Source organism: Phocoena phocoena, chromosome 10, assembly GCF_963924675.1.
Source record: "Phocoena phocoena chromosome 10, mPhoPho1.1, whole genome shotgun sequence".
Classification (NCBI taxonomy): domain Eukaryota; kingdom Metazoa; phylum Chordata; class Mammalia; order Artiodactyla; family Phocoenidae; genus Phocoena; species Phocoena phocoena.
In genome coordinates, this window is record NC_089228.1 from 47,436,827 (window position 1) to 47,456,391 (window position 19,565).

The 19,565-nt window shown below is 37.4% G+C and overlaps 1 protein-coding gene across 1 annotated transcript in view; it reads left to right on the top strand.

Moving 5' to 3' along the window:
• The first annotated feature begins 260 nt into the window (after positions 1 to 260).
• The window catches only part of TCAIM (T cell activation inhibitor, mitochondrial), a 28,833-nt gene continuing 9,528 nt past the window's right edge, over positions 261 to 19,565 (top strand). Inside the window, exons 1-7 of the mRNA XM_065886160.1 lie at positions 261 to 289; positions 1,573 to 1,708; positions 4,432 to 4,585; positions 7,522 to 7,774; positions 13,752 to 13,874; positions 16,198 to 16,295; positions 16,587 to 16,678. Of these exons, the coding sequence (XP_065742232.1) occupies positions 261 to 289; positions 1,573 to 1,708; positions 4,432 to 4,585; positions 7,522 to 7,774; positions 13,752 to 13,874; positions 16,198 to 16,295; positions 16,587 to 16,678 (885 nt within the window). The remainder of the gene's footprint in view (positions 290 to 1,572; positions 1,709 to 4,431; positions 4,586 to 7,521; positions 7,775 to 13,751; positions 13,875 to 16,197; positions 16,296 to 16,586; positions 16,679 to 19,565) is intronic.

Genomic DNA, 19,565 nt, shown 5'->3' on the forward strand with positions numbered 1-19,565 from the left:
CTTCCTATCCATGAACATGGAATATCTCTCCATTTATTTAATTCTTCTTTGATTTCTTTCATCAGAGTTTTACAGTTTTCCTCATATAGATCTTGTACATATTTTGTCAGATTTATAACTAAGTATTTCATTTTGGGGGGTGCTAATGTAAATGGTAATGTGTTTTTAATTTCAAATTCCACTTGTTCATTAATGGTATCTGCTTAACTTTTTAAGTGATTAATGGATGCCTGGAAGTTGACCTACATATATACTCAGAAATGTTTTGCCACCTGAGACCTGTGAGGAGGTAAGCTTTGTGGTTCCATCTGTTATTAGTATTTGTGGGGGTGGAGGGGTGTGGAATCTGTTACGTGTTTAGCTATTTCAATTTATTATAATTTATCAAATTCTAACTATTTTGTAGATAATATGGTGGAGGGCAGGAATAAAAAAAGAAACAGAAAATTCATGTGAACATCCAGGTCCATTCTCACAAGAGTCCATTCAGAGTAGAAGGTGAAAAGAATACCATCTTTCAAAATAGTTCAGTGTGAAAAGTTTAAAAGGAAAAAAAGATAAAGTTTGTCCTTAGCACAGTTCTTATTACCATGTTGCCCTCAAGTCTATTGCCGTCATATAGAAAACCACATTACATTTAAATTGTATAGTAAGGTCATTTGACTATTATATTTGCTATTTATGTAGTAAATAGTAGATAGTCTAAACCCTATCTACTTCAAGAAAGGATTTAAGGAGTTCAGTAAAATTTAATTGGCACAGTAATAGGCATATATAGGGTAATCAAAATGGAGACCAGATACCCTCTAGAGAAAGATCATTTGTTAAAAAAATAGAACTGATGAGACAATTATTCAGACATCAAATTTCATTCTGGCTTCTTGGTAGCCAAGTCAAAAGAGATAAATAAAGTGTTTATTTGGCTCAAAGTATATAACCAAAATAAAATTGGATCTGTTCCATAAAAATGTCATGTGAAGTTTTAGATTTCTAAAACATATTTGGCAATAATTAGTACTTTTAATTAACTATTATGTACATGAATATCTCAGTAAATAGTCATTGTTAAAAGGAATGTCTTGGGACTTCCCTGGTGGCGGAGTGGTTAAGAATCCACCTGCCAATGCAGGGGACACAGGTTCAATCCCTGATCCGGGAAGATCCCACATGCCACGGAGCAACTAAGCCCACATGCCGCAACTACTAAGCCCATGCGCCGCAACTACTGAAGCCCACTTGCGCTCTAGGGCCTGCGCGCCACAACTACTGAGCCTATGTACTCTGGAGCCTGTGCACCACAACGAAAGATCCCGCGTGCCACAACTAAGACCCAGTGCAGCCCCCAAAAAGTAAATTTTAAAAAAAGAAAAAGAAAAGAAATCATGTGGGACTCACTGCTTTCAAAACTTTTGTAGATTTCAAAAACCCACAAAATTTTACACTTTGGTTTCTGTCTTATTTCTATGGTATCTTCCATACACAATAATCTTAATGCTACTGTCACTTTATACATGGGGGATTTGTGTCCATGTCAGTGCTCTGGTGAATAATAAATCCGTATCTTTTAAAAAGGTTGTGTCCAGGAAGGATATTTCCATACTGGTTTCTCTACTCCAGAGCTTTATCGGGAGCTGAAGCAGTCAATGCCTTGAGGCCATTCTATTTTGCTGTACATCCAGATTTCTTTGGACAGCACCCCAGGGAAAGGGTAAACAATTATTTTTTTACTTTTTAACATTTAGTCTATGTTTTTGTTTAGTTTATTTACCTTTGCTACAGTATAATACAGAGAGTTCTATAAATTGGGGTTGTTTTGTCACGGTGGAATAATCAGTGCTTTGAACTATAGATACTGAAAATTGAAACTAAAACTATTGTTTTTTTTAATGAAAGCTGTCATGTTTTATGCAGGCAACAAAGATATCATGTAAACTCCTTAGAGTATTAGTAATCATATTTTCTGTACCAGGTTTGAAAGTAAAATTGAGGGTTTGAAGGAAAATTTAAGGGCTCTGATACCCTAATCAGTCCTTTTTTTTAAGGTTGATGCAAGGGGGGTTTTTCAGTGCCCAAATAGTTTTTCCTTATGTTGCATGCTGGTCCACTTCCCTATATCATCAGTTAATGTCTTCTCAAGGAATACAAACTCATGATGAACTTAGTTAGGAAGGTCACTATTTTTTAATGTTAGATAATATATTACAAAGCCAGATGCTTTGGAATAATTTCATTGGTTCCTTTTATCTTCCTTAACATTAACACCTGGTTTAACATGAAAAGGAATTTAAAACTCTTGAAAATTAGAACATTATTGTGTCGCTTCTCCCCCTTTTTTGGGAGTGGGGGGGCATGCCTTGCGGCTTACACGATCTTAGTTCCCCAACTAAGCGAGGAGTCCTAACCACTGGACCGCCAGGGAATTTCCTGTATTGCTTTTTTCTACTTGCCATGGAAAATAAATCAGTTTTGCTTCTTTGCTTTAGGAAAATATTCTGTTTATGATAGTTGATATATATATATATATATTGGCTATTCGAAGTTATATCCTTTTTAAGTAATTAGTAAATTGAATCAACAGAAAAATACTACCTTGGAGATGTAATAATTTAATAACAAATTATTGGGGATGTCAAAAATTAACACAATTTAATTTAATGTTTAATAATGTAAAGTTTTTAAATCCAACGTGTGAGGAAAAATTAAGGTTAGTACTAGGTGACTGGTTTCCCTCCTCTACCAGTGTACCTTTTTTTTTTTTTTTTTACTAAAACTTCTGTGTGCTATAAAAGATGAACTCAGCAGGCTTGGGTTGCGAAGAAATGCCAGGCTTCAGTACTGGCCCTTCACTGCCTCCTGGGAGATGAGCTCTGAGCCCCTGGGATATCCTTGCCTGATAAGAATGTTTTTGTGTGCCAGGGCCTTGGGCCACACCAGATAGTTTATGCTAACAATGTATTTTATGGTGAATGCCTGTTTTCTCATGTCTGAGGCCCTCTGGGGAGGCTGGAGACTGAATAGCTATGGTCAGTCATGTGGGCATGTAGTGCCCCAGTAAAAGCCCTGGCCCCCAAGGCTTGGATGAGCTTCTTGGTTGGCAGCACTTCTCATGTGTTCTCACACATCCTTGCTGGGGGCTTAAGCACTGTCTGTACAACTCCCCTGGGAGAGAACAACTAGAACCTTGCACTTGGTCCCTACAGGACTCCACCTTACATGCCTTTTCCCTTTGCTGATGTTAATCTGTATCCTTTTGCTGTTATAAACTGTAACTGTGAGTATAACAGCTTTTCTGAGTTCTGTAAATCCTTCTAGTGAATCATCAAACCCCCAACACAATATAGCGGAGAGCGGTATATTGTAATAAATTCAACAAACAAAAACAAACAAACTGTTCCTAATTTCAGATCACACTGTGTTTCTGAGAAGAGACCTATAGGGATAAGAAGCACAGTTATTATTGATGCCGTTTCTTGGAACTGTTCCTTCACTAAAAGACATTTCTTTTTTCACTTAACAGTACATCGTAGACATCACTCTGTGTACATTCCTAAATACCATCTGTGTCACATTCTTTCCCCCTTTTTTTCCCTTTTGGTTGTGTAGCACTCCATTGAATGAAGATACCATAATTCAACCAATCTCTGAAAGGGCATTTTAAGAGCCCTTTATATAGAGAGAAATTACCTCTTTGCTATGAAATAACTTGCAAGTTGGGGAATTCCCTGGTGGTCCAGTGGTTAGGACTTGGTGCTTTCACTGCGTTAGGCCTGGGTTCAATCCCTGGTCGGGGAAGTAAGATCCCACAAGCTGCACAGGGCGGCCAAAAAAGAAAAAGAAAAGAAAACTTGCACATATTTTCTTCTACTCGGTTTTTGCTGTAGACTGCTTTGTGTGTGGGGGGGGGGGGGGGGGTTTTGGTTTTTTATGTGTTCTTTTCTTAAGTTTTTTTTAATGGAAGTATAGTTGATTTACAATGTGTTAATTTCTGCTGTACAGCACAGTGATTGTTATACATATATATGTATTTATATTCTTTTCCATTATGGTTTATCACAGGATATTGAATATAGTTCCCTGTGCTGTATTAAGTTTTTTAAATTTTTTTATGTAATTGAATTTATCAATCATTCATTACCTGGGATATTCAGTCATAGTTAGGCTTTTTCCACATCTAAGTTATAAAGAAACTCAGCCATGTTTTCTTCTAGTACTTATGTGGCCACATTTTTTTTACACATCTCATCCCTGTGGAGTTCCATGTTGTGAGGTGTGGATCCAATTTTATCCTGTACTGAGGAGCTATGAAATCGCACCATTTTTAATTACTAAATTCTTTAATATACTCAATAATGTGTTTAAAAGGTCGGGATATAATTTCTGATGTTTCCTTGTTCTATTTTGTGTATAAATGCCTCTTAATATTTTTTCCAGGAAGTCAATGAAAATTCTCTTAAGAGATTAAGTGCCTACTTAGAAAACCTCCAGAAACCAGGCTTCAAGTCTTTGAAACCAACCCAGCTTATGTTTTATGTAAGAGAGACAGACCAGAACTCCTCTGATGGCCAGGAACACTTCAGCACTTCCGGTACGTTTCTTATTTCTCGTGTGTCCCATGAAGGCTTGGTGTGATGTGTCCAATCTGTCTAACGTTGCTAGAAGACCTTCGGGTTGAAGCCTTGTCATAGGAAATAATATCATTTAATTGAGTGTTTTCCTGGAGTTAGATTCTGTTCCTGGTTGCATGTGTTTGATGAGCCATTTTTTATGTTTAAACTTTTCTGACTAGAAAACTGAAGTGTTCCTATTTGTCCCCTTCCTATTTCAGTGCTGTTTTAAGTATTAAATGTCTATATAACAATTTATATCTTTAAAAAATATAGCTTACATTCTCTAATTTAGTCCTCAAAGTACCCTGTAAGGAAGGTAGTATTTGCCCAATTGTAACTTAGTAATGTCCCAGGACCATGGAGACAGAATAGGGGTCTTGAACCCTTTAACTGTAGCCTCATGCTGTTTCTAAAATCTGATCAGTCTTCATATACAGCCTTCTGTTTTATCCTTTGTCACTGCTTTAGCCATGATCCAGTGATCCTTTAAACTAAGGATGAATGTGGGTCTGTCCATGCTTTTCATGATCCTTGAGGAAATAACTTTATTTTTAGAATGAACTTTAAAACAGTTTAAAGATTTACTAAGAGCTTTCTGTGAACAAATGCTAAAACAAATAGCTGTCGTCAGCTCTGGCTGAGTAAAGAGAAAAATCCTCCGCTTTCAGTTAATGGTTAACTTTGAACCATTTATTAAATAAAAATAGATTATAAAAAATAAATTAAAAATGGGAGAAAACATACAGTATAAGTGACAAAAAGATAATGTTAGTATATAAGTAGTTCTTAGGAGTCAAAAAGAAAACAGAGCAGCCTGGTTGCAAAAATGGGCAAACACAATGTCTCGGCAGTTCAGGAAATAATACACATATATAGCCAATAAGATACAAAAAACATTTAGCCTCAGTAATCAAATGCAAACTAAATTAATTAGGTAATATTTTCCAATAAAGGATATATCCAATCTGGTACAGGCATTCCACACTATATAGCAGCCCTTACCTTGGATTAAACAATTAATGGAATTGATAAATTAAGAGAGAAACTGAGATTTATTCCTTGACTTACCTCTTCTGAGGATAAACTATTTTTTCCTAAACTCAGATGCAGGAATTTGCATTTTCCTTTCCTCTTTCACTGACTAGAATAATTTTCCTACCAGTATTTCTCACTTTACCATCAATGAATCAACGAAAAAATCTTTCTTAGTTTGCATGTTCTACATTTTGTAAATCTATGTGGCAGGCAATAGTAGGTATCTCTGAGAATGATTTACATTGCGATGACTTTCATCCGTGGCAAAGACAAGAAAACACATTTCGGCCTTCTGTGGAATAGTGAAAAAATAAAAACAACTTTTATAGTCATCAGTTTTGGCAGTGTTAAATACATTGTGCTACATTGATTATGTGGATTAGTATAGAGCTACTAAAAAGAAAGAGAATGATGTATACATACAGATAATGGAAGAGTCACCAAGGTTAAATAACAAAAGCAAGTTCAAAGTAATAGATCCAGAATGGTGTAGTTTATATGTTAAAAAGGAACAATTCACACTGTGGGTGTGTGTTCATGCAGACACAAAAGTGTATATATCATATATAACATACACACAAAGCACATAGAAAAGGACCAGAGCAGTGCTGTCCAAGAGAACTTTCTGCGGTGATGTAACTGTTCCGTACGAGCGCTGTCTGGTGCAGCTGGCACTAGCCCCACGTGGCTTCTGAGCACTTGAAGTGGGGCTAGTATGACCAGGAGCTGAATTTTAAATTTTATTTAATTTCAGTCAATTTAATTTTACCAATAAATAGCCACATATGGCTAGTAGCTACCATATTAGGCAGTGCAGGTCTAAATGCTTGTGTACCTAAATGTTAATAGGGTTACATCTAGTGAAAGTGTGAGGTTGTGTGCCTGTCAACAGGAGACTTTTACTTTGTATATATAATTTTACAAGAAGGATGTACTTATATAACACTTGTATAATTTTCAAAACCAATTTTAAAATTTTTTCCAAAGAAAGAAAAGAGTCAGCATGTTATAATGGGGAAAATGCTTGGCTTGATGGCAGCTCAGATTTCAGCCCTCACTTCACGCTTCTTAACCTCCTTGAACCTCTGCTTCTTCACATTTCAAAAGAGAGATAATAATGGCACTGGTGAGAGTGTTCATTGAAAAGTTATGTAAATTCAACTAGCACCATGTTTAATACCCAATAAAGGTGCAGGGGAACCAGTAGATTTCCTGTTGTTGATGTAAGTTAGATTACTACCCTGAGCCCAGTGACTACTTGCATTAAAGTCAGATTGTGAAGTGCTAACTTTTAAAAAATTAGGGAACTTTGAGTCACTTCTGAAAATATTGTGTCCCTAGCTAGTTGGATGGGGGAGTATGAGGACAGTCTCTTTCAACCGGAGAGAAAATTTGAGATGGGTTTCTGTGACCCCTGAGACTGGATTGGCCCCCCTCCTTGAACCACTGTCGCAGGGCAGCCTGCCCCACCCTCCCCCTACCTCCACCCTCCCCCTTCTCTTTAGTGCTGGACACCCTCTCTGGTGGACACTTGCTCATAGGAGAGCTTTTCCATCCCTTAGACTGTAGAGACCAAATTTATGAACAGCATTGAAAATATTCTCAATCCCCTTCTTGGGCTGGGGTGGGTTTGGTCACTGGCGCCAAACTAGAAACGGGAGCTGACAGAGGACTTCGTGAAGATGGAGGTAGTGTGGTACAGTTTTGGAGAAGGGATGTAATTTTCCATTTACAGATGATTTTCCAATAGGATGAATTTTAATGAGTAATGGAGTGTTTTAAAGATTTTGATTCTATAAACGTTGTATGAAAAGAAATGTTTTTCAAGTAAAGCAAATAATCATCTGTATTAACTGTTTGGGGGAATTATATTCTCTAGGATTTCGAGCAGTCACATTTACTTTGCACACCAGAGATCTGCTAAGCACAGTGTTATATATTCTCAACTCCTGCAGTTTATCTACTGAACATATCCAAAGCTTGAATACTAATGTGCACTCCCAGCCTCTCAAAGAGGCCACAAGGATATCTGACAGGCCCATCAAATGGGACAAGTCTTACTACTCCTTCACTGGATTCAAGGACCCTGATGAAGACCTCGAGCAAGTCTGGAGAATGGAAACAACCCTAACGTACGTAAGAGTTTTTATTTAACTGAACTTATTTGTAGTTAGTAGCCCCCACTCGCCTCGACTAGACAAAAGCCCGCATGCAGCAACAAATACCCAATGCAGCCAAAAGGAAACCCCAAAAAAACATGAGCTAGAAGAGAGGGTCTCAGCCTTGTACGCACTGGGATCCAGCCCATGAAACTTCTGCTTATACCCATTGCTCTAACGATCTCAAAGTGTGTCCAGATGAACAAAACCTTGGGAATGTCTGACCTACCTTTTGGTATAGAAAAAAAGTGGGACTGGATAAGTCAGGGCATAAAAGCAACAATGAGAGTTGTTGGACCTTAAGTCAAGAGGCTTTAGAATAACATATTAAAGAAATTCAGCAATTAGTCTGTGGTTCAGTTGAGTGTTCATAGGGTACAATTTTGGTCTGGGGCTAGATGTGTAGCCATCATGAAAAGATTGTCCCAGAGACCCAGAACTCGGAGTCAGTCAGCTGGCCAACAATGAAAACAGACTGGAACTGGGAAAAGCCAATTCACCAAGATAAGTGCTATTCCACTGGTTCCTTGTCCAAGCTGAGTATTTATAATTTCCTTATTTGTATGTAGTTCATCCAATAAAATTCTTCAGTCTTTAATGAAAGTAGACACTCTTAACATTATATTCTATTACATGTTACTAGATAATGCATTTTTAAGAGTAGGGAACATGTTTTAATCATCTTTCTACTAATCTGCTTCGTAGATTCATAAAACCCAATCAGCGTTTTTATTTCACTGAATTAAAGAATTGTTGAAAAAGTGTGAATGTGAAGTGCTGGAGGCTGGGTGTGGAGAACTCAAGGTTTAATATGGAAATGTAAAGTAGCTTAATACAGATGGTAGCAGTAGAAGTGACTCAGCCATGAATGTAGAGGACCATTTTTTTTAAAACACTGCCTCTGTTAGTTTCATTACTGTTGACTTAAAGTATCTGCTGTTTTTAGCAAGAGATACATTGGGTTAAGGAAATTTTCTGAGTGTACATGGGTTGTGTTACTATGAATTCTTCATTTCCTCCAGAGGGATATTTTGTTTTAAATTCAAGCTCTCATGTTGACAGTTACCAGCACAAGCTCAAAACATGTCATTTTGATTTGTCTACTCTTAAGGAAGGTAGCAACATAAATTAAATAGACCACTGTTTTAGAAATTGAAATCAGTGGAAATATAACTGTCTAATTTATTGATCATTATTATCCAAATTCAGTTGTCAATAACTATGTATCTTGTCAAACAATGAAGTAAACCCATTCAAGCCAGATAGAACCTTTGTTCTCTTAGCTTTGACAAATGAAATTAACAACAATAAAGCATTACATGTTTTAGTCTTGTTTATGCGAGATCTTGCATTTGCTTTAAAACTGTGATTTAAAATTAATATTGAATTATCCTAAATGAAACAGACAGTATTTAGAGTTTCTTACAGAAGAGCTGGAATAGGGCTGTGGCTGGTTCTTGGCATAATGCTGTTTCATAGCTTTTACTTCCATATGTTTTTCTTGGGCTAGAGAATATTGAGAGTTGACTGGTATCACCTTAAATCTTCCTACTCAAAGCTTCTCTTCTAAAATCTACCGGTTAGAGATTTCTGTTTTGTTTAGTTTTTGATGCTTGTATCGGAGGTCCTTGTGTTATATTTCTTGAACATTGATATGTTTGTGACTTACCTGAACCAGATCATCACACCTCATAGAGTTTGAGTTTAGCTTATTAGGTATAATTTTAGAGCAGAGAGTCCAGTCTGGGTAGGATAGGAGAGGAGAGCTCTACACTGAAAAAAGGCAAGAAAAGGAATACATGCTGCTCTTTGGGCCCTTTGGGTAAATTACAGTATCGACTAAATGCCGCAAAAAAAAATCTGTTGCCTTTACCCAGCATGCCTTAGAGGGCCGATGCCCCGGTTATGAAAGTTGTATGAATTTGGAGGATTTCATATCTCTTATTTCCATAACCTAACCTGGTCTCCCTGGTCCAGTGTGTTCACACAGGCCCAGCACCCCTTTCCAATCTTGACCTTTTCCCAAATATGGATGTTGCCCCGTTTGCAGGAACCCTGATGAGGGTTTGTTCAAGGTTTTGTTTTATGTTAGTTTTTCCCAGTAAGGATTCCAGGAGCTTATGTCATCAAAGCCAGAGTGGTGTTTGTATCAGTTTCTTGTTTCAGTTATTAATTTTTTATTTGGGCACGCCACGTGGGACGTGGAATCTTAGTTCCCCAACCAGGGATCGAACCCAAGCCCCCTGCATTGGAAGTGTGGAGTCTTAACCACCGGACCGCCAGAGAAGTCCTAATTTTTTAAATTCGTTATTATTTTGCAAATAATTATAAAATTGTTGAACCATTTGACAGGTTTCAAACCATATGAATGGAATGACTGTCCCATAGTCAGGAGATTTAGGGGCTGTAACTGAGACAAAACTTATTCACCACCATGGTCATTTTGGCCATATACGGTTTGTTTTTATTTTCATTCTTGTATTGTTTACCTCATCTTTATTATATATGTAGTTATAGGAGAGGACGCATAAGGAGCACATGCTGAATTACACAGTTCAGAGGAAGCATAAAAATAATTCTGCAATTTATATCCAGCTGATCTTCAGCTGGTTTACAAATTTCATTCACCTGATCAAAATTTAATCTTGGGGCTTCCCTGGTGGCGCAGTGGTTGAGAGTCTGCCTGCCAATGCAGGGGACGCGGGTTCGTGCCCCGGTCCGGGAGGGTCCCGCGTGCCGCGAAGCGGCTGGGCCCGCGGGCCGTGGCCGCTGAGTCTGCGCGTCCGGAGCCTGTGCTCCACAGCGGGAGAAGGCCACAGCAGAGAGAGGCCCGCGTACCGCAAAAAAAAAAATAATAATAATCTTGAAAGCATGTTATTTCTAATATTTCAGAATGTCATGTTAAAAAGAGAAAATATAACAGTTCTATTTAGTGTAAACTTTCAAATAATTTTCCTTATGTTTTCGCAGAGACATGCAGCTGAAATAAATCACAGAAATTATGAAAATAAATTAGTTGAGTTTTTAAAAACACAACATAGAAGAATTATCAGGTCATAAAAGCTCCATTTAATCTATTTTCTTCTTATATCTGGCAGTTACATTTCAATGTACATTTTAGGACATGCTGTGTAATTTTTAATTTCTCAGCAAATTGTGCTTTATCTTACTGTCAAATCACTTTATAGTGATAAAAACACTATAATGAAATGTTTAATATGTAAGGTTTTCTAATTATATATTATAATAAAAAGAATATGCCAGCCTAAAAAAAATTAGAAAATGCTACTTTGTGTTGTAGCTTTTAGTATTTCCATATTTTGCATATATTCCCTGATTATCAAATAATTTTATAACTAAAATATATTGCATTTATAGAATTTGTGTTTGCAAGGAGACAACAGGATCCATTTGTATCTAAACAGAATGATCCCATATGTAATGTCTCTCCCACTGAAAAAAACATGTCATTGAACTATAGAAAGACCATTGAAATGCTATTCTGTTAACTACTGAGATATCAGTAAATGTCAGACTTCCATTTTTTCTATTTGAAGTTTGCACACAAAGTTTTATTTCACTTGCATTGTCTAAGCTCTGAATCCTCTTAGCGACCACAAAATGCGACATTGGACAATTACAATATTGGAATTATTTCTGTAGGATATTTGGAAATGCTATAATCATGCTTTAACTCATATCATACACTTATTCAGTCTTCTCCTTATTTATAGGTTAAGTCATTGTTTTTCAAATTATTAGTCATACCTTTAGTCTCTGTAACCTCCTTTAATCGGGAATGGTTCCTCAGTGTTTTCTTGTCTTCCATTGCCTTGCTGTTATTTAGTAGAATGTCCTTCAATTTGAGTGTTTTGAGTTTATCTGGTATTTCTCATAATTAGAGTCAGGTTATTCATATTTGGCAGGAATACCTGAAAAGTGAAGTGTGTTGTTTTCAATGTTATATAGGAGGCATATGATGATGGTTGCCAAATGGCAATTTTCTAACCTTATCTATCATCCCTTCAAGCCGGCTCCTATGTCCCCATCATTCTTTGAGAACTCTCTTACTTCCTGGTTCACCAAGGTGTTCCAGGCTCATCTGGACTTTCCCTGGCCCAGTGTTTGATTGAACCATTTTGCCAAGAAGCTCTGGTTCTTTTTAGGAGGGAATGATTTTTAGAAACCAAGATCTGGGTGGTGCATGTCTCAATTGCTACTGAACTTCTCAGTGGCCAGAGCTAGGATACATGTATCTTTGTCTTTATATCTATAGATAGATCTAATACCTACATAGATAGATAGATAGAAAGAAAATGCCATGTGTAGAACCTTCATTTTTATCTCCGTGTTTAGACACAAAACACAAAAATTGTTAAACTAGATCAGTTAAATTTTATACACTAAATGTAAGAATTCCAACAATCAGGTCATGAATATATAATCGTAAGATTATATTTCATTCTACAGGTTAAGACATTTGGTCCCCAAACCCAACATAGTATGCCATTTGGTAATTCATTTGTCAAAAAATCATCCTTTCTATTACATAATTTAAAGTAAATTGATTAACACGTATGACTTAATAAATGACGAAAAGGTTGAAAAATGGTAATAGCTAATAATCGTGATATAAAGTAAGATATTATTTTCTTATTTCTCACACAGAAAGCAGAAATAAAATCACTACTAGTATTCTTAAAGGGGGAGTAGGAAGAATTATTAATGACTGCACACATTTAGTGAGTCAAAAAAATGTGGAATATAGGGAATTCCCTGGTGGTCCAGTGGTTAGGGCTCCGAGCTTCCACTGCAGGGGGCACAGGTTCAATCCCTGTTCCAGAACTAAGATCCCTGCAAGCTCCTCCGTATGGCCAAAAAAAAAAAGTGGAACATCTTTAGTTAGAGGAAAAGATCCCAATTCCTTACCCCAATGTGCAAGACCTTTTATAATCTCACACACACACACATATGTGCCTCTCCAGTCTCATCTCACACCACCCTCCCTCTAGGCATCGTGTGATCTGGGCACGTTGGTTCATCTTATACTTCCCTGTGCACTGGCGTGGTTGGCATGCCCCTCCCTTTCACTAATCTGCCTGGAAAAATCTGGTCCATCTCTCAGGTTAGAACCTTCCAGGCAGAATTAGAATTAGTTAATTCTTCCTCTGTTCTCCTAGAAGCTCATATACTCTTCCAGTTGCTTCTCTCTCTGTTCCTTACTAGATGTGTCTTCCTTAGATTCCCATCACAACACACTGTTCGGCTTTCAGGATAAATATTTGATGCACGCATAATGATTTGATTGGTTCTGAAAGTTTCGATTTGATTACTATTATTTTGCGGCCACGCTGTGCAGTGTGCCGGATGGTTGTTCCCCGACCAGGGATAGGACCCAGTGTCCCCTGCAGTGGAAGCGGGAGTCCTAACCAATGGACCACCAGGGAATTCCCTGAACTTGATTATTTTTTAAATGTCTTAGATCACAACATCTCAAACCTTTAAAGTGACTTAATAAGTAAGGAACCTTAAAGAGGTTTATTTGGCAAGCACTTCTGAGATGGACATATGAGCCCTTCTGCAGAGTTATCCTAACACCTGACCATCAGTCACTGACAGGTGTCCCACAGGGGGTGTCTGGTGGCCTGGGGATGGGGTGCTTTAGACCATTTTTTCCCTAACCCCCTGGAGTTTTCTCTTGCACGGCTGTACCCAGGGCCCACTCCACCACTACATCTTGGACCCAAAATGTTCCTCTGATCCCCGAGTCACCTTGCCATTCTGCCCTGCCTACTCCTGCAGCAGTACTTATAATTTGGCAAACGTTTGATGGCAAACTCGGTTTAACACTGGGGCTACTTTAAGTCAATGAACACGTCGTTCAACAGTAGAAATGTTTGCATTATAGTTAGTATTGCAAAGTGTATATCTCTGTTTTTTTTCTTTCTAGATCCTGGTTAGATAATAATGGGAAAAGTGCTGTTAAAAAGCTGAAGAATAGTTTGCCACTTAGAAAAGAACTAGATCGTTTAAAAGATGAACTGTCCCATCAATTGCAGCTCTCGGATATCAGGTAATGAAGAAGAGAAAACCTAATTTAGAGATTAAAATAAACATGTATTACCTTTTGGTAAAGGTTTCTAACAGTTAAATATTTGCATCTTTAATTATTGTGTTCACTAAATGTTCAGTTATCTTTTTATGAAAGTAATCAAATGTTTATGTAAGAAAATCAATATGAATTTCTTGCTTAAAATAGTGAAGTAAAGTTTAGATACTGATATTTTTAGCATAATAGTTTTTTTTTTAACATAATGGGCTTGTGAAAAATATACTTTTCCTATGCCCATAATGTATAAAAAATAATTATTTCCCAATCATGTAAGACTGGTACTTAAGTTTAAAAAGAGGAAGGGAGATAAAAAAATAAATGTTGTATTCTTTTATTGTGTTATATAGCATGACTTTTTTTTTTTAATTGAGGTATAATTGACATATAACATTATATTAGTTCCAAGTGTTTTACATGATAATTCATTATTTGTATACATTGCAAAATGACCACCACAATAAGTCTAGTTGACATCTGTCACCATACATAGTTACAAAACAATTTTTTTCTTGTGATGAGAACTTTTAAGATCTACTCTTTAAGCAACTTTCAAAATGCAATACAGTATTATTACCTGTAGTCACTATAACATGACTTTTTAAATGTTTTCATAAACTTAGAAATCACAGTTGTATAAAGATACATGCTGAATCTTTATCTATTATAAAAATAGATTTAACAGCTGTTACAACCCTAAGGAGGGGGTGGTGTGATTCAGTCATGGGACTCTGCATTACAAGAACCCTGAGATATTGTCATCTGGTCTGGAGCTTAAACTTCTGTTACTCTTTGCTGTAGCCTGTTTTGTTGTTTTCAGCCATCATTATCAGGACTTTTTACTTATATTGAACCAAATGACCATTTGGATATCATAACAGCACCTTTTTCCTGGGCTTGCAGAATACAGATAGTACTTATATGTTCTATTCTTATGTATTCAAATCATAGTCGTCCAAGATAATTCAAATTTCAGAGGAAAGTGTTTACACCTGGACTGTGTGGGATGTTTGGGTTTGTGCTGGTAACTGCTGTCTTTTCATCACATCCAAGCTGTGATTAGAGGGGGCTCTTCCAATTCCATTATCTAGTAACATAGACTTCACTAACTAAACACAAAATAATAAGATCCTTCTTAAAGGTATATAAAAAAACAAATTAATATGCATGAAAATAACTTTTTCTAAATAAATTTAAGAGATGTGAGAAGGCAGAATGGATCAGGAAGATGAAAGGGTTTCTTAAACATAAAGAGAAGTAAACATTATTTTACAATATAGTGGAGAAATTTCTCAGCTATGGTAAATATCAATAGCTATAACCCATATAAACAAAAGCTCTTCGAGGTTCTCAGTTTTTAGGAGTGCAAAGGGGTCCCGAGACCAAAACATTTAAGGACCATGGACGTAAGTGTCTCGGCTTACTGGGAAATTAACCAAGTATCCAACGAAAGGAAGCATTGTGACTGATGACATTGTGTGTTAAAGGAATAATTTTGAAAGCCGATTTCACTTTATCAGAAATGACATTCATCAGAATTGGTGTTAGCATGAAGAAGGAACCTAAGTTTTCTTAAAGCCTGTTGAGCACCTTATTCCTTCACATGTTCATCCCCTGTGATTTATACTACCTGTGCTGTAAGAAGTGTCCCCACTGGGCAAGCATGAAGAGAAACCTTAGGAAGACTAGAGGCAGTTTGTTGAAGGTCACAGAGCTAGTAAATCACAGAATTAGAATTCGAAGGTTGGTTTTCTGATACCACTTAATACCGGTGCTCTTTACACATACACAGAAGTGCCTCTGTGACATCATGTCGTTTTGTCACTGAGATGTAATAATGTTCAGGTATAAAATGAGCAGATTACACGATGTCGTAAACATCATTTTCTCTAGAATATGATCCAAAAAATTCTGATAAACCAAACTGGAATTCCTAGTTGGCACTTAAATCTCAGACAACATTGTCATTAAACAACATAAAGAAGAAAAAGATCTTTGTCAAAGTTTTCCCCATTTCATCCTCTTATTTTAAGAGAAACAACACAGTGTATTTGCTTGTTCTAAGTCTTTGGATAGCTGAATATAGTGCTAAGATTTTTACCCTCTGGTAAACGATTCATTTCCCATTTGGCTGCTTCTTGAAAAATGAGTTAGTTTGGAAACATGTTGCGCGTCTCCTCGAGAAAGCAACTCCTCGGCTTTCACGGGAGTCAAGCAGTGGGGGCGAGTGTGTGCCTCCCTCCGGGGGGACACGGGTGTTAATGGGCCGTGTGCTCTGTTGGACCAGGTGGCAGAGGAGCTGGGGCATCGCCCACCGCTGCAGTCAGATGCACAGTTTAGGCCGCTTAGCCCAGCAGAACTTGGAAAGCCTTAAAAATGCAAAAGGTAAACAATTTCCATTCACTTCCGAAATCCGTATCCCTTAATGGCTATACACATCTGTAAATTCTAGAGGAAAGCTAAGTGTTAAAAGTCTTTGTATTGATAGACGTGACTTTATATCAGCTGAATTTTAAAATCTGTTCCTTTGACTTAAACAGTGACATAAAATTAGGCTTTAAGCTTCTACCGAATTTAATCCTGAGTTGGTACATGAAATTTACGTAATGATTTGCACAGTGCTGAAAGAATGAAGCCTCTCTGGACAGTGACCAAAGGTTTGTGCTTTATCATCAGGATGTACAATAATATTTACAGACCGGTCCGGGATGAGTGCAGTGGGCCATGTGATGCTGGGAACAATGGATGTCCATCATCACTGGACAAAAGTAAGAAAAAGCTTAAAAGCAAAAAAAAAGTCTCTAATTTGTTATCGACATACTTTTGTTTCAAACTATGCTAATATGTCAGTAAACTGAAAAAACTTTGAATCACCTGTTTGCAGATCAGATGCTTAATATTTTGTAGTTTAAATTGTTAGAGGACTGATTTTTAAGTCCGTTTTTATTTGGAAATTCTATAGTCTTTTCTGAAGCATAGCCTAAAGGCCTTCATTCTGTTGTTTTGTTTGTTTTGTTTTTAGCAGATTTACTGTGGTATAATTGACTTACAATAAACTGTACATATTTAGTGGGTATAATTTGATGAGATGTGACATATGTAAATACCCATGAAACCATTACCATAATCAGGATAGTGAACACATCCATCACCCACAAAAGAATGCTCATGTCCCTCGTAAACCCTCTCTTCCATCTACCACCCGCTACCCCAGCAACCACTGGTCTGCTTTCTGTCACTATAGATTAGTTTATATTTCTAGAGTTTTATATAAGTGGAATCAGAGTATGTTGGGGTTAGGATCTGATTTCTTTCATTTGGCATAATTTCAGATTCATCCATGCTATTGTGTGTACTTATTCCTTTTTATTTCCACGTAGTATTCCATCATATGGATATACCAGTTTGTTTATCCATTCACTTATGGATGGATGTTGGGTTATGTCAGCTTTTGGCTACTAGAAATAAAGCTGCTATGAACACTTATCTACAAAGTTTATATGGACATATATTTCCTTTTCTCTTGGGTAAATACCTAAAAGTGGAATGGCCAGATATGTTAGGGTATTTTAACTTTTTAAGAAACTGCCAACACTTGGGCTTCCCTGGTGGCGCAGTGGTTGAGAGGCTGCCTGCCGATGCAGGGGACCCGGGTTTGTGCCCCGGTCTGGGAATATCCCACATGCCGTGGAGCAGCTGGGCCCATGAGCCACGGCCGCTGAGCCTGTGCATCTGGAGCCTGTGCTCCACAACGGGAGAGGCCACAACAGTGAGAGGCCCGCGTACCGCAAAAAAAAAAAAAGAAACTGCCAACACTTGCTATGGTCATCTTTTTAATTTTAGCCACTCTAAGAGGTGTGTGGTTCTATCTCATTGCGGGTTTAATTTGCATTTCTCTAATGATGAATGGTGGTGAGCATCTTTTCATGTGCTCTTTTGCCATCCGTGAAATATCTGTTCAAATCAAATATCTGGTAGAAAATATTTGCAAACCACCTACCTGACAAAGTCTTTGTATCTAAATATATAAAGGACACTCAAAGCTCAACAGTAAAAAAACAAACGATTAGAAAATGGGCAAAGAACATGAATAGATATGTCACAGAAAAGGACATACAGATGCCGAATAAGCACATGAAAAACCATGGGGAAATGCAATGAGATGTCACTGCACACCTGTCAGAATGGCTAAACTGAAAAATAACGATACCACCAAATGCTGGCGAGGACGCAGAAAAACTGGATCACTCATGCATTCCTGTTGAGAATGTAAAATGGCGCAGGCACCCTGGCAAAGAGTGTGGCAGTTCCTTATAATAGTAAACACGTGTTTATCATGGGGTTTGGCAGCTGCCCTCTTGGGCATTTATACTAGAGAAACAAAACTGTACACAAATGTTTGTGAGAGCAAAAAACTAGGAAGAACCCTAATACCCTCCAGTGTTTGAATGGTGACACAAACCTTGGCACATCGATGCAACAGAACTCCACTCGGTGGTAAGAAGGAATGAACTGCTGATACAGGCAACAGCTTGGGTGGCTCTCAAGGGCATTGTCCAAAGTGAAAAAAGTCAATCTCACAAGAATACATGCTGTATGGTTCCACTTATATAACATTCTTCAAATAATAAAATTATAGAAAGAACAGGTTAGTGGTTGCAGGGGTCCGGGGGTGGGAGAGCAGAGGTGTCTGTGGCTATGGAAGTACAGCAGAGGGGATCCTTGTGATGGAACTCTTCTATGTCTTGACTGTGGTCGTGTCACATGAATCTCTACGTGTGATAAATCTGCATATGATTAAATCCACACGAGTGCAAGTAAGACTGATGAAATCTGAACAAGGTTAGTGGACTGTAGCCATGTCCGTTTCCTGGTTGTGATTGTATGTAGTTTTGCAAGATGTCACCATTGGAGAAACTGGGTGAAAGACGTGTGAATCTAAAGTTATCTCAAAATTAAAGGTGTTTAAAACGTAGCTACCATTTACACATGAATAACTCGTTGAGAGAAAAATTGAAAAGTAGGTAGTAAAATTGTTTTTCAGAAAGTGTTAGAAGTATATTATAAATACTTTGTAGAATTTTTATACTGCTATTGCTTTTATTATAGCAGAGTTTTTGATGCCTTTCAACTCCTCTAATATAACTGCAACTTTCTGCATAAAATCTGAGTCCATAATATAGGACACAGGTCCTTCCCCGACCCAGCGCCACCTGCCTCTTCAGCCTCACCTCCTTCCACTTAGGCCACCCTCCAGCCACACCAAACTCCTTGTTTTTGAACCTGCTTTGTCCCTATTCGTGCTTCCAGGTTTGCACATGCTTTTTTCTTCCCCTGAAACTTTCCCACATGCAGCTAATCTTCTCTACTCCTTTTTCTTTTCATTGAAATATAGTTGATTTACAATGTTGTATTAATTTCTGGTATACAGCAAAGTAATTCAGTTATACATACATATTCTTTTTTATATTCTTTTCCATTATGGTTTATTACAGGATATTGAATATAGTTCCCTGTGCTATACAAGAGGACCTTGTATATCTATTTTATATATAGTAGTTTGTATCTGCTAATCCCAAACTCCTAATTTATTCCTCCCCCACCTCCTTCCCCCTTTGGTAACCATAAGTTTGTTTTCTACGTCTGCGAGTCTGT